At 36.7% G+C, this 16,731-nt stretch overlaps 1 protein-coding gene across 1 annotated transcript in view; it reads right to left on the reverse strand.

Moving 5' to 3' along the window:
• Positions 1–16,731, reverse strand: part of UVRAG (UV radiation resistance associated) — a 242,541-nt gene that overhangs the window by 112,817 nt on the left and 112,993 nt on the right. The window contains exons 9-11 of the mRNA XM_087821652.1: positions 3,701–3,785; positions 1,977–2,064; positions 747–807 (exon numbers count right to left, since the gene is read on the reverse strand). Of these exons, the coding sequence (XP_087677778.1) occupies positions 747–807; positions 1,977–2,064; positions 3,701–3,785 (234 nt within the window). The remainder of the gene's footprint in view (positions 1–746; positions 808–1,976; positions 2,065–3,700; positions 3,786–16,731) is intronic.

The following is a 16,731-nucleotide window of genomic DNA, read 5'->3' on the forward strand; positions in this document are numbered from 1 at the left end:
ATGCCGGAATCAAAATTGGTAATGCTTTATTCCTGAATAACTTTGTCCCAAATAGATAATATGCTAGCTTTGAAAATAGCCTATAAAGCACATTTAGACTTGGGGGGAAAGCCTACTTTGCTAACAATAGAAAAAAAAATCTTTTATTGCCAAATAAAGTAAGTTCTTTTCTTTGGCATACTGGTAAAGAGATTAGTAAAATTAAAATATTTTAAAACCAGCAATTACTATGAATCATAGTCTATAATATCTTTAATACAAATGTTTTAATTAAAAGAGAACAGAAATGACAGAACAAAAATTTAGCCTGCCATAGTGGGAATATCACAAAATAAAATTTTGATAAACATTTCTCATCAGCAGAAATGTTATTTTCTAAATAACAATAGAACAGATAAATGTTTGTTATTCTTTGATTTTCATTTTTCATGAAAATCAAACCAAAAGGATAGAGAGGTTAGAAGTATTCTTAAGAACGCCACTGTCTAAGTGTCTTAAAGCTCTTTCCAAAACCATTTCCTTTTAAATGTCAAATATAAAGTTCCATTTTTTTCCATGATTAGACCAAATAGTCTTTTAAGTCTCCTGACAGGGAATCTGACTCTATATACTTATAATTGGGAGGGGACAGAAGGTCCAAAAACCCTTCCGGTGAAAGTGATAGATATGTTAATATCTCTGTTTCCCCTGCAACATACCCACATACTACATACAGCAAATCTTTAGAAGTAAAAGAAATGAAATACCTTGGAAGTCCTCAGAATTGGGCAACTTGACACCACATACAAAATAATCCTTATGCTCATTCTGTGAATATAACCAAAGAATGAAATGAACTCTTTTTATGTATAAAGCAAAGAAACTCCAAGTCAAATCTCAAAGAATTCAACAGGTCAGTGTTAACTCAGAGATAATACTGTCTTAGACTCAAAATATTGTTAACTGTTGAAGTTGGATGTACATGATAATTCATTATACTACTATCTCTATATTCATATATACTTGAAATTTTCTATAATATAAACATTAAAAACATCACGTCTAAACAAAAAGCCATGTAAAATTCTTATCATAAAAATATCCTTTGACCAATTCATAGCAATAAATGAAAAATTTTAAATGGAATTAACAAGATTCTATGAGAAACCTAAAACCCTATTAGCTTTCCTCTCAAAATATTAGTCTTTTAAATTAAAACTTTGTCTTTTCATTAAAAAAAAACCCCACACACATAAAATTTAGCAGATTTGGTTCTCTAAAAAGTAATCTGATCAGTATCAGTAAAGTTTTACTTTTTGCATTTACTCTAAGAAACTAGATTTAAAAATTTAACAGTGTGACAGGAATATCTGAAGAAATATTAATAAACATAAATTAATTAGCAGTTATATTTTTAAAGCAGAGCATTAAAAATATGTATCTGCGTGTATGTGTCAGAAATGGTGGTAGTTGATAAGCTGAGTAAAAAGATCCTAAAGAAACCCAAAATAATTTGGTATTCTTTCAGATGAAGATGAGCACATCCCTCCAACAAACTGGTATAAAAAATCAAATGGTGGCCCTGGCCTGTGTGGCTCAGTTGGTTGGGCATCTTCCTGGGCACTGAAAGATTGCCAGTTCGATTCCCAGTCAGGGCACATGCCCAGGTTTTGGGCTCCATCCCCAGTAGGGGGTATGCAGGAGGCAACCAATCCATGTTTTGCTCTAGCATTGATGTTTTCCTCTCTCTCCCCCTCCCTTCCTCTCTCTCTAAAAAAGCAATAAGAACTAAAAAAATTTTTAAAATCAAATGGTGAAACCTAATCTAAAGTCTAACTCTACTTTTAAAATAGATATTAATTAGCACCTGAATGAACTCATGACAGAACATATGACTAAGACTAGAGCAATGAGTTTTTCCATTGAGAGGGAATTTCAAATAGAAATCATCTTTTAAAACAAAAACACACCTTTTTTTCAGAGAATTTGAAACTTACCAAATCAATGGGATAAATGTAGGAAAGCTCAGATAGTAACTGCCTGCAACGAATTGTCAACTGAGCATTAGTCTTCAGAAAGAGTTCTCTAATGAGGAGAGAGAAAAAAGTATATCTGCTAAAAAAAAATGCTTACATGCTTTCAAACATTTATTTCCACTAATTAACACAGAAAAAGATTGCACAGTCTACATACAGTAGGCCACAGAAACTTAGCAGTAGAGGCAAGAATAGTACCTAACATTAGTTCTGACCTATCTCCAAATACTATCAATTAAGCTAACTAGATACATCCTGAGGCCTATTGTGTGTGTGTCCAGCATCACGCTAAGAAATGTAAAGGGTACAAGTCAACATTGACTGAGTACCTACTACTATATGCCAGGAGCGTTACAAATGGCTTTATTTAATTATTATAACAACACTATTAGATTGATATTATTATATCTATTTTACAAACAAGGAAACATGATGTAAAAAGGACAAGTAAGGTAACCGACGCCTCATTTAATCTGATGCTATTTGATTTCAGGAAATATCCATATGGTAGCTCCTGAAGAAAGTATTTTCTTTTCACTTACAACTACATGTTACAACTACCTAAAAAAAACACCTGCTGCCATGTTAGAAAAATAATGTCAGAAAAAGAACAAACAAGCAAAAAGCTGTGGCATGAGATGATGCAGCTCCTCTTTTGATCTACATAAGAAACATAAACAACAGATAAAATACCTACAGAACAAATTACCTGCTCAACTGTGTTAACAATTTAAGAAAAAAGGAATTTAGAAGAAGCCGCAGGTCAAAATGGATTGTAAACGTCGTTATATAACGCAAACCGCCCTGAAGACACACAGAGATCTAGTTCTGCTTTCCCAGTGAGCCGGGCAAAGGGTAACTTCCCAGAGCCTTGCTTTCCTATCTGCAAACTGAGAGGATCAGACTAGATGAAACCCAAGGTTCTTTCTAGGTCTAACATTTTTGAATCCTCAATTGCTAAGGTTTTTTAAAGAAAAATGCAGGATGAAACGACTTTCCAGAAAAAAAATGAGTAAGGATGAGCGAAAGAAAAGCAACAAATTAAGCATGTGTTGGAAAAAATAAAAGAGAAAAAACATTAGCACTTGTTAAGTGAATGTTATGGAATGACTGAAATTAGCTACAGTTATACAGCTAAAGTTATACAATTTACTGAAGGTCATTTGAAAGTTAGTAAAACAATCACCATGGGCTCCTAAAAAGAGAGAAAGATATGGTAAAGATAGTATTTTAAGGGAGTTCTGACAGCAACGTGGGGGGTAAACTGGAAACATGGGGAGCCAATGCCAGAAAGATGATAATCTAGGAGCTGTAGAGGTAATCAAATGAGCTAACACTAAACATGAGTAAATCTAAAGAAATGACAAGAAAAAACTACAAACTACGCTAAATTTTGATGACAGGAAAAGGAGACTCAAACACTACATCATGGTGCTGTGGCCTTGAAAACTAGAACAGTTCTCGTTTCTGACTATGACTATACACTAGGGGCTCTAATAACTGCCTCTAGCACAGTGCACGACACACAGTAAGTGCTTAATAAGCATTTGCTGAATAAATGAATATGGGACTGAGGTGTGTGGGATATAAATTAATAACAGCAACTTTTAATGAATCCTACTTTTCCAAATCCTATCCTCAAAGTAAATTCGACACACGACAATTATTCTCAGAGTTTCATTTACCTTTTTGCAGTACACTCCTTCCTCAGCTCATTTAGGGATTCCTTCTGGAGTTGAAGCTTAAGGTGCTCAGTTGAAAATGTACTTCCTAGAGAGAGATGGAAGAAGACAATTCCAGATGTAATCGTGCAGACAGAGATGCTCAACCACAACCATACAGGCAAAGCCCAGTCACCTGACTGTGAGAGGGAAATAAAGAGTTAAAAGGTAAAGTGGGTCGGGTAGTGGTCTTCCAGGGGGTTGAACTGGAATAAATTTCCCTATTGGTTTAATTTTTACAGAAGTCCAGCCTCTAGCAGGCACCAGAGAGTAAGAGTCTAAGATTCCCAGCGTACAGATTTCTGGATTGCTGACCAATAAACCCTGGTGAGATTTCAAAATTCAAACAACTTCATTTTTGTAAAAAGTGGCTAAGGACTCTGGGCGTTAATGATGATTAACTAAAGGTTCATCAATTGTAACAATGTACCACTCTGATGGGGGATACTGACAATGGGGAGGCTGTGCACATGTGGGGGCCAAGGTATATGAGAATTCTCTGTACCTTTTGCTCAATTTTGCTATCAACCTAAAACTGCTCTAAAAAATAAAGTTCATTTTTTTAAAAAGTGGTTAATTTCATTTCAACCAAAAATGCTATAAAACAATATTACTAAAAGTATAAAAAGCAGAAAAAATTACCTGTATTTGACTACTACAATATAGTTCATAATATAAACAGTTTTTAAGAACTTTCATGTTATTCATAAGTAGTTTTAGTTACAATCACAGTGTGCAGGGAATGTACATTCTGATTTTTCCGCATTACGTCACAAGCATTTTTACATATTGACAGTAGTCTTGAGTTATGATATTTAATGTCTGTGTAAACTTCACTCCATGGATGTGAATTATATGAATATTCCCCATTTTGATACTCCATACCTTAATCCCATTACAGGACACTTCATTTCTTTTGTGTTTGCTTTAGCACTGCAATGATTAATATTTGTGTTTATATGCCTGATTTTTTTTGGTATTTATATAAACTTTTGGAACTTCCATTTCTATTTATGTGATCATAAAATTCTTTGGCATCTTCCTACTCTAAGAAAATGGGAGTCTTACATTTTTGACAATCCAGGCCTGATAATTCCAGCAGTCCTGAAGCACAGAGAAACAGTCTTAGATCCTGATAACACTAAGCTCTAGATCTCACAAAGTTTAGTTTGATGAACTCTGATCCAGTAGGAAAGGGTGCCCTAAATGTTTTTGTATATCTCCTATAGGGAGGAACAAGAAAGAGATTAATTGAGCCAAGTAGTTTACCTGAGCAATAAATTTACCAACCTAGGTAACTTTATCAACTTATTTCTAAGCATCCTACTCTTCTTTCTCAACTGTACTTAAATGACCTTAAGTAAATTGGTAGCTCTGCCCCCAAAATAGAACTTAATCAAGGAATACTATTTATCTTCTTTAGCCCCAATATAATTCCTCCCCAAATCTTCATCAATGATTTCAGAAGACATTTAGATTGACAGCCTACACCCCCCAACCATCTACTTCCTACCAGAATGCACAGGAATTCTTCTGCCACTGCAGAAATTTGCAATAACCTTCTTCACAGGTAAACTAGGCTGCCTCAACTCTAACGCTGCTGGTGACACCACAAATAGGGAAAAGGCAGATCTGGGCTTCAAAATGCAAATGTATACACCCTCCTCAGTTCTGAAGGCTCTTGAGAATGTATTACATGACCAAAAGAGGGGAGAGAAAAAACCTTGCAGAGTGAAGAAAGGAAAATTAAATTTTAATAATATATTAGCCAGCTAACATATAGGGTAAAATATTAACAATAGGTAAATTGGGATGAAGATTATAGGTGATGTCTGTACTCTTCTTATTCTTGTAATTTCTCTGTAAGTCCACGATGATTTCCAAATAAAAAGAATAGATCCAAACCCAGAAAGGGGTCATCTGAGAGGCTATGGTTTTCCACAGGCTTTAGAATGCACACTGGCACCATCTCTCCAAAACCTATCAGGTTCAATTTTCTGTCAAAAGGTATACACTTCATTGGTGACGAGTGGGCTCTGGAACAAAACTGATTGATTTTGGTTTAGGATCATACAGAGAAGAGCTAAGTATTTGAAGATACCTCAAAAAACTTAACCTAAGTTTTCCAAAAGTCCCATCAGAGGAGTAATAACACTGAGGCAATGATGTGCTCAATCTCGTTAAATGTTGTTCAGATTATATATCACCAGCCTGAATACTACACAATTGCTGTTGTGTCCTTCTAAGAATAACGCTGCGGGTGGAAATCGGGTTCTTTCATGGTTCTCAAGGAAAGCATTCCTAGAGACCCACTTAGTGGGAAGTTGTGACATAAGATTTATTTGGGTGGAGACAGAAGGCTGTTCCCAGGTTTCTGATGTCTCATCTCCATCTGTCTCACCTTGGGAAAAGTTCAATCTTGTCTTCATCAAGTCCAGAAATAGGGGCAATGTCTAGAGATTCTGTGCATGTCAAAGTTTAGTCCGGTTCCTGGCTGTGCTCCAGCCAGCTGGAACTGCTATATCCAGTACCCAGGCTCGGCTTGAAGACTGCTTGAAGTCCACCCAGCCACCAGCCAGCCACACTGCTGCTGCTAGGGCCACAAGGCTGCTATGGAGACAGCATGTGAACAAATCAGGTAAGCTGTTACCAAGAGAGAGCTTCTTTGTTAAACTGGGATTATATTATCTCAGGCTTGGAAAGGGTCAGGCTTTTCTTCAAGTTAACCAATCAACTTCCCAAACTTTCATGGAGTTCTGATGGGCCCACCCACTAAACCAATCTATTTCCTAGATCTTCCGTGTTGCTTATCCCATGTGATCCTTTCCCCAGGCTAGACAGACAGGCCTCTATGGTTGCCATCTTGGCTCCACATGCCTCATAGAAGCACCTCCCCCTATTGTCTGGGCCAGTGAACCCGGAGACTGAAAAGGAGGCCTCCCAATATGGGAGAGGGAGGGAAGGGTTAATCTCTTTTGCTGGGCAGTGCTGCAGTCCCCTGGGGTTTGTAAAGCTGAAGCTTCCTGGTTAAGTAGGCTTGGCTCCCTAGTTGATTATGCTTAATAATGTCTGATTTCCTTTGCTCCCTTCCTTTACTATTTAGCTACCTATGCTAACAATATCACATACACAATCATTGATGTCCATCTTTAAGACCATGCATATGTCCTGCTTCTCATCTAAATTTCTACCCAGATTTAACATTGATTGGTGTCTTCTGCTTGAATCAATCTTTACTATGGTTGCAAAAAAATAACATTCTAACTCCAGTACTCCTTCCATATTTATTAGTTAGTACTCAGCACTCTTCTCTAAGAAAGAGACCTCCCTTCTCCATCAGCAATCTTTTATCAATATGGAACCATGAATTCCATTTTTCAATGATTTATAATTCATTACTGTATATAATTATTTTAGTACTCAAGTGGTCCCAGATTTGGCCAGTGAAACTCTCTTCAGCCTTGCTCCAGTGTCCTTCTGAAACACTACCATTGTGTTATTCAAAATACTACCTATCATTTTAATTTCTATAGGATCTGTAGTGATGTTTCCTCTCTCATTCCTGACCTTTTCACTACACTGTAATACCTTTTTTTTAATCCTCACCCGAGGACATGTTTTTATTGATTATATATATAAAGGGGAGATGGGGAGCTCTACTGTTATATTCATACATATTTAGAATTGTTATGCCTTTTCGTGAAGTGACTTTTTCACCACATTGTGATATCTTTTTTTTTTTAATCCTTACCCGAGGACATATTTTTATTTGAGAGAGAGAGAGAAAGAAAGAAACAATGATCAGGTGCCTCCCTCACCTGCCCCAACCAGGGATCAAACTGAAACCTAGGTATATGTCCCGACCAGAAACCGAACCCACAACCTTTTTGATGTACGGGATGACGCTCCAACCAGTTGTGTGGAGCTGTCTTTATTGTAAGTAGTACTTTTTTTTTTTTTTAATCTTTACTCAAGAATATGTTTTAGAGAGAGGAAGGCGGAGGGAGAGACACACAGAGAGAAACATCAATGTGAGAGAAGCATCAATTGGTTGCCTCCCATATGCACCCTGACAGAGGAATCAATCCCGAAACCTGGGTATGTGCTCTGATTGGGAACTGAACCCACAACCTTTTGGTGTTACAGGACGATGCTCCAACCAACTAAGCCACCCAGCCAGGGCAATAATACTCTTTATTTAGCAGTCTACTATGCCTGATAGTTATAGGGTGAAGCAAAAGTAGGTTTATAGCTGTTCTTACAGAAAATACAATAATTAGTAAATAATAATACAAAAATAAACTGTTTCACATACTCACAACTATAATACTACTTTTGCCCCACTCTGTATATAGCCACTTCAGCCTTTTGATTAGTATTTGCATGGTGTACTTTTTCCATTCTTTTGCCTTTAATCTAATTTATGTCTTTATATTGAAAGTGGTTTTCTTTTAGATAGCATTGTTAGGCCTCTTTTTATATAAAATCTGAACCTCTATTTTTTAATTGAGGTATTTACACCATTTACACTTAACATAATCACTGATATGTTTAAAGCCTACCATTTTGCTAGTTGTTTTCTATATGTTTCATCTATTCTTTGTTGCTTTATCCCAATTTTTTATGCTTTTGGATTGAGTCTGTTTCTTTGTGTGTTTTTTTAATGATTCCCTCTTCCTTCCTAGTGGCTTATTCTTACAGTTTATACTATAAACTCTGGGGCAACCACTAAAAAGGTAAGAGGACATATTTTTATTTATTTGAGAGAGAAAGAGAGAGAGGAAGAGAGAGAGAGAGAGAGACAAACTTTAATAAAGTCTACCTTCAAATATTATACCATTCATATAGTGTAAAAACCCAAAAATAATACACCCCTAATTCTTAACTTCCCCACTCTTCAAATTCTTCATACATCTTACTTCATGCATGTTATAACCCCAAAACATTGCTATGTGTACATTTAAAAATCAATTGTCTTTTAGAGCAATGAAAAATAAAAAAATGCCTTTATAATATCTTCATTTCAACCATTTCCAGAAATCTTCATTTTTTTGTATGTGTAGAGCCATGTCTCTGTCTGGTATTACATTTCTTCCCCTGCAGAGTTTCCTTTAACATTTATTGAGGTGTAGGAGTGCTAATAATGAATTATCTTAGTTTTATCTTAAAGAGTCTCTTTGATTTCAGTTTGGATAATTTCTATGACCTATCTTCATGTTCAATGATTCTTTCCTCAGTTATGTCAAATCTACTAATGAGTCTGTTAAAAGCATTGTTATCTCTGGCACTGTATTTTTTTATTTATAGCCTGTCCATTAGACTCTTTCTTATAGTTTCCATCTCTCAGCTGAAACTTACCATACATGTGTATATACTATCCACATTTCCACAAAAGCCTGAAGCACATTAATCAGTCATTTTAAATTCCTTCTTTGATAGTCCCAACATCTGAGTCATTTCTGAGTCTTTTTCTATTTAATTTCTTCTCTTGACATTTTGTTGGGAGGGGGGGGTTGCTGGTTTTTTTGTTTTGCTTTTCTTGTCTCAAAACTTCTGACTCAATCCTGAACATCAACTGCAGTACAACAAAAAAGAGGGCATGCTTCTTCTATGTTTAATTTGGGGTTTGAGTCAATAGTCAGGTATTGAGCTATATCTGGGCCTTTTATTACTGCCACTGTTACCTTCAGTGTATCACAACCTTCAAATTTCCTCTAACTTTTCCTTTTGAGGGTGGTAGTGGTGGAGGGGGTGGTTTGCTGGAGGCTTTTTCTCAATGATGCTGTTCTACCCTCAGATTTAGGTGTTCCCTGTACCTATGTAAGGGTGTCTCACCATGCTCTTGCCTCTCCTAAAGTGGTTAACTACTATGACTTGTTATTTTGTGCTTTCTAGCCTGGAAGGGGAGATGAGTAGGGAGTTTGTCTGCTGCCCTTATCAAGCCAGGCTTACCCTATGTCCCTGCATTATCTAGGTAGGGCTTTCTCAGTAATATTCTCCTTCTTCTATGGATAGGAGATTTCTAATAGTTTAGATCCAACACAGTTTCCTACCCCATCCCCAAGGACAGTGGCTTTTTCCTTTTTCTTCCTCCAATCAATAGGTTTTCACCTATGCCCTGGAGACAGCAGGGTTTGCAGGCACTTCCCCAGAGGCTTAATGCTTTTGTTCTTAATGAAGAAGGGTATGACTTTCTTGTAACAGCATCTACTTCCCTCCTCTAGACCTATACCACCAAGGGAGACTTTCTACAATTTTCTGCCATACCTCCAATCTTTCTTGTGAACATATGAGTTAGGTCCATGCAGAATAAACTGCAAGCAAGTGTGAATTGCCTTATATCTGCTACAGTATCATAGCAGCCCACAATAGTGATTAGCAATTTGTTAAAAACTGCAGCTAAATTATTTTACCTTTTATACAGTGGCCCCAACTTTCTCTCATGCTCTACGAGTGGTGAATCAGCCCTCACATCCTGCCTCTCCTTATATATGACGGTCTTTATTTACATATCGGGTAACTTGGTTGCCCAGCAATATTGGTTCTCTGATAGATTCAAGAAGAGTTATAATTTTGTACATCATTTAGCTTTCTCGTTGTTAGGATGGAAGCAAAGCTCCTCCCACCTTTCTACATCCTAGGCAGAAGCTGGAAATCAAATCTGAGGATGTTAATTTGAGGGTTTTAAAGCCCTTCTCTGTTCTTTGTATTTTCTTTTGGGTCAGCTCTTCTGTTTATTCAATTTGGTCTCATTCATACTCAAATATATGATGACCTTTGTTTTTCCTCAAATATATGATGACCCTTGTTTTTTCCTTCAAACTCATTAATACATGATTAGGTTGATTAGTATAAGTGGTTAGTGTAGGTTTCCTTTGACACTATAAAGATTTATTTATAGTGCCAGCTCAAGTATAAGTGGGCAGGTCCTACTGACAATTAGGCTTTCCTTAAGGGTATATATGTTGCGAGAAGGTAGTACCTTTACTTTAAATCATCACAACTGTCAAACGAGAAAACTTGACTTTGGGATTGTATAACTTTAGGGTATTTCACTCCTAAGTAGAGCTGCCTTTCATGTTTTCCCTCTGGGTGGGTTGTAAAAGTCTACAGAAAGGCTCTGCTCTACCTTTCTATGCCAAACACTCATACCATGGGACCTAACCAGGTCAAGAATCCATTATGTTTAGAAAGCAAATGGAGCAAATGTTATAGGAAGTTAATCTGAATTCCTAGAGGAAAGACAATGGGGCAGTAGGCCTAGCTTCCCTAATTATTGCTCCACCATTCCTCCTCAATTCCAAGTTGAGGCCTCTGAGAGCTCTACCAGAAACCACCCCCCTGCAGCATTTTCCATTTGTGTTCTAGGCTGTAGTTTCTCTCTACTCTAGTTTATTCGTCATACAATCCTATCTTCTTTGTGTCTTTGAGAACTGTGTCAAAATCTTTGCTGTTCTGATGGCACCTTCTTTTATTTTCACCATCACCACAGATTTACTCTTTATGCACATTTCTTTACTATCCTATCAATGGGTCATTGAGGGGGAGGGAAAGCAAATGCATGTGCTTTGTTTACAATACTCCAAAATTGCTTTCTCAAATGTTTGGCCCTGCATACACCAATGTTCCACTCTCAGATGGCCCCTCTGTTCAGCAAGAATTCAAATTAGGCACTTGAATTTTAATAACCAACGTCAATTCTGTCTCCTGTAAATCTAGCAAATATGAATTTTGCTTCCATCAATAAAACAAAACACAGACTCTTTAGCCTCTCTCTCACCAGAGAGTCTGGTCTCAGACTGGCCAATGGCCAGCCCCTGTCAAAAATTACAGTTAAAACCAATAAACTGTCATTCTTCTGGGTTTTCTACATCAAGTCAGATGACCAAAAAGCAATATACTTCAACTATTTTAGTTTCCCTCCCTGCAGAAATGCCTTTTCTCTACTATGATTTATGATGTTGCCTTTCTCAAGGGTTAATAGATATTTCTTGCTGTAACTTTTGCAAAATTGCAATTGACTGTATTTCATTATGATATTTAATATCTAGCACACAAGAAACTGTAGTAAATTCCTCTCAGAATTTAGTGCCAAGAGAAGATTTTTTTCTCCCTAAAGAACTGATATACTTCCTTATAACAGGCAACGAGAAGCAAATGATACTTTTCATAACTCTGCACAATTGGCTCAACAGCTATGAAGGTCAGAGCTAATTTTAGTGCTAACATACAACAGACAGATCCTATGGGAGGCAGTGTACTGTACTGAAAAGCCCATCAATTTAGGAAATCGGAAAGATCTGGGTTAAAATTCTACCTATGCTACTTTCAGGACTCTAGGCAAGTCTCAGCTTCTCTGAACTTCATCTTCCTCACCTGTAAAATGGGGTAATTTCCTTTTATTCAATATTTGCATCTCAACCTACCCCCCATGAAGCTCCAAGGGGGCAGAGAAAACTACGTAACTGGCTCACTCACTTTACTTTAAAAATAACCACAAAACACAAATAGGCATACTGTCCAGCAATTCTACAATTTCCTCATTAGTTAGCTTTCCCAGTCTTAGAGGTGACTACTCCATTCATTACCCAAATCCTAAACCTCCCCTAAGTCCAGTACCTAACTGCCTGACCTCACACTATCCCAAAACAAGAGGGCTCTCAGTCCTGCCTACTGCCCAGTACGGAACCCGCCTGACCTGTGCGTTTTCTGAGCCGCCTCCTCCTGGTCAGTAGATAAGCAAGTACGTTCATTTAAGCTTCGGATTCCTTCTCATCACAACCCCATCTCATACTACTTTCTTCCTAACAGGTTATGTTCCAGGGACAGCGGTCTTGTTCCTATTCTACAGTCCAGACCATTCCTATGCCCCAGCCTTTTTACTTCTGCTCCCTCTGTTTGTACTCCAGAAACTCTCATCACTTAACACCAAGCTCCTCAAACAAACCTTTTCTGAGCAATCTCTGTAAAAACGGTCTCCCCCAGTTAGCTCCTCTCACTGCAGCTTGTTTCTAGTACTTGCCACAATCTGACATTTATTTGTTCGATTCATATTGACTATCTCACCCACTAAGTAAGTATCCAAAACTGGAAGTCTTAATTCTCCCCTCTTCCATCTTTACCCCAATATCTGCTTCTCCTCTAGTATTTGTCTTGACTAATGGAAACTATCCTAAACCCTGCTCTCCCTCTCTCCCTCTCCTCAAATCCACTAACCCATTAACAGTAGAGTCTACCATCCAAATATCTTTTGAACCTAAACATTCCCTTCTCCCTTTACATTCCCAACCTATTTAGATTTTAATTGTGTATTGCTTAGATTACTGTAATAACTTCCTAAATGGCAATTTTCTATCTTCAACTTCTTAAAGAGAACTTTCTAAAATATACATCTAATCTCCATTGTAGTCATCAAGACAATCTATATTGCAGTCATCAAGACAGTCCTATCTACTTTTTGTCTTTGAAAAATTTGCTTAAGTTATTTCAACAGATCTTCAAACCTTTCTACATAAACTTCCTTTATTACCTCTCTAGGCTCTCCTATGGACCTAGACTCAAATGTATCCTCAGTTGAAGCTTTACTGGAATTACCTGCAATGCTCTAATCTACTTCTATGTCCTTGTATAAAGGCCTCCCTCTACCTGGGAAGTCTTACCTTCTCCCTTACCTAGCTATCTACTAGATATTCTTTTAGGTTCAGCCCCCATCACCCCGTTTTTACCGGGTGTTCTGATTTTCAGATGCTAATCTTCTGTATTCTATAGCACCCTCTACACAGCTCTGTCATAGAGTAAATCACACTTGTCATTCTGTTTCTAACATCTTACACAGTGCCTGGTTGTGTGCATGTGTTCCACAAGAGATGAATGGAAGAAGTGAAGGTGTGCACCAGCGCACACGCACATGCCCGGCGCTCTCCCTATTTCCTTTACGTGCCCAATGACCTCTTTTTCCTCCTATGCTGAACCATTTAACTGCAAATGTTTTTTGTAAATGCCACTTCTAATGTTTTTGGGGAGTAAGAAGAGAAAAAAATGATGATAAACCAAAGTAAAATTCCGTTAGGTGGTTTATTTCTACACATTTGTACCTTCTACTGCAAAAGGAGGGGTTAAAATATGATAAATCTGACTTTCCCACAATTCAGTCAAGTCATTACTGGAATAGATCATTACAAATATATGAAAAATGAATCATTCTGAGAAGAAAGTCTGAGGTTTACTGAGGACCCACAGTTACCCTCACAACCACCAAGCTGTCTGGCTTTTACTGCCTTTCATAAGCTGCATGCAGTACCAATAGCTGAAAGCAAAGAAACTTTAATAGCATAAATTCCAGGGGAAAACTGTCCGCAGGTCCCAAAACTTCTGAAAGACAGATATTAAAATTTTTGAAGGCAGTCTGTTTAGGAATTTCTGTCAGATAGCTACAAAAAAATCGGAACACACACAGATTAATAAAATTTAAATTTTACCACCATTTCAAATAAATATATCTTGACTTATAAAATCTGTGAGGTGTAATTTTTCAATCTGTGACCTTATGACCTAAAAGAAGAAAATTATTACATAGTAACTTCATAAAATATCTTTATAACTTCAAATAAAAACCTAGGACCTTTGACAGAAACTTTAAATACCCATTTAAATATACTATGTGATTCTTCTTTTATTTGAGATGCAGGCTAAAAGAGCAGAATAATTTATTGACCAAGTCAGAAGCTAATTAAATAGAACAAATCCGATATATAGTTCACCTTAATTATTAGACTTTACTATAAAATGACGAAATCATAACTGCTGGGGACGTCATATAAAACATTTCTTATTTTGGCAATAAAAAAAAATTCAAAACTTTTAATTCACTGGAATTACCAAGAGGAATTCTTTCCCCAAATCTGAGCAATGAAATCTTACCTCTTTTATACACAATGTCACTAAAACAATGTATTTGTTTTTGTGCTTGCTTACCAAAACGAATTAAAGAATATAGCTAGTTACAGAATTCCAAGAGGTGGGTCCCATCAAATGGCTTTCCAGTTAACAAATGACATCTATTGACACACTTGGGTCAGAGAATTTTTTTTTTTAATCTTTCATTGCTGGGAAATATATCATTGGTATCAAACTTTGAAAACTAAAGAGATTCATAAAAAAGGTGAACAGATCCCCATCTTTTCTGCCCCTATCCTTCTGAGACAACTAGAATCTCAAAGCTATAAGAAATCTTGACTATTTAATTCAAAATTTTGTTTGGTTTGTTTGTAAAGAGGAAATACGTCCAAAAAAGTTGTGACTTGTCTAAAGACAGACCGAGAGAATGGCAGATCTTTAATTCCAATCACTTAATTAAGATGTGACGGAATAAAAGAAATCACTGGGGAAACTCATTTCACCTATCCTGTTATAAAAAGGAATACCAGAGAACAAAGTTCTCCAGGCCAAATGGAAAACCAGCAAACCATCAGTTTATCTGCCAGAATAATGATACTGTGTTCAGCAGAAATAAGACTGGCTTTGGAATCAAAGAAACCTAAATCTGAATTTGGATCCGTTACTTATTTGTGTGACCTTGGGAAATGTCTCTGAGTCTCAGTTCTTTTACCCCAGGAAAAGGGGTAAAAATTATTATCTCTAGGACTGTCTTAAGAATTAAATGATATACCTGCCATAAGTGAAATATCTGACATATTACATAATCTTGATAAAATTTATCTGCTTCAAAGGACTTATGCAGGATTCAAATAAATGTATTTTGCAAGATTTTTGATAGTATGGAACAGTGAGAAAGCAGAGAATTTGGAGTCAAAAAGTCTGGATCTGCATCTCAACTTTGTTTCTGTCTGTCGTAGCTGGCCAAGTCACTTACTTTCTCAGTATCTCATGTAAAATGAAGGTAACACTATTTGCCATACTTTGCTTTCAGGAATGCTTAAAGGATCAAATATGGTAATCTCTGTGTAAGCGCTTTTAACTGTAAAGTACTACATATGTTATTGTTACTATCAAGAAACTAATTGCATTAAAAAGTAGCTTCTTCCTACAAAGATTAGGGGATTCTGCCTTTAAAGAGTTAGTGTCACTCCCCAGGCATCACTGAGGAGTTCTTGAATTTTATCAACATTTATAAAATGTATTTAGGCTCTACTGAACACATTTCCTCAAGATCAGTTTCATACCATTTTCTAAATCAAATTTCAAGCAAACTAATTTAAATAGAGTGGTGCTGCTTCTCAAAGACTTGGGGGTTAAGTTAGGGCAAAAGGCCCTGTAAACCAACATATAATTATTTAATGGAAAGGTTATCTGACTTGAGACACTAATGAGGGGAAATCTGTTTTTTATTAAACAGCATAAGTTAAACTACTAATATCTGCCAGAAATGAAAATATATACATTAATAAACATTAATACTGAAAAGATCAGCTCATGACCCAGCTGGAAGTTGCTGTAGACCACAAGTTGAGAATCAGTGCCTTTGAGATATGGGAATGGGAAACGTATGGGTATGGAGTAACGAGGCCCCTCAGAGTAATGTGGCCACTCAGCAGCATGGATAAAAATTATCTTTTTTGCTCTTTCCAATAAATCATCCTGCTGCAATGAATTTTTATAAACAAAAATATAAAATATATAACAAGCACCTGGTTTCTTCCAAATGTTTACACAAATTAATCCCTATGGCACTATTACAAACTGCTATCCTTACCGCACAGATGTGTAAAAAGATGCAGAAGTAATTCCTTTATGGTCATTCAGAAAAATCAGTAGCAAAGACTGAGTATCATATATTACTGACTTTGTATCCTAAGCGAGCAGTTGGGCTAAGAACCAAGTGCCTAGATTTGCACCAAGAGCCAAGGAGAAGTCTTAATATGTAAGAAGTCACTGATAATATTCACATTAGCAAATCATTTCACTACTGCCTAGCAAACACACATCAAAGCAAGTGAAAAATATATTTGTCTCCTGCATGTTACCAATACCAGGGA

Source organism: Miniopterus natalensis, chromosome 11, assembly GCF_054644295.1.
Source record: "Miniopterus natalensis isolate mMinNat1 chromosome 11, mMinNat1.hap1, whole genome shotgun sequence".
NCBI classification, from domain to species: Eukaryota; Metazoa; Chordata; class Mammalia; order Chiroptera; family Miniopteridae; genus Miniopterus; species Miniopterus natalensis.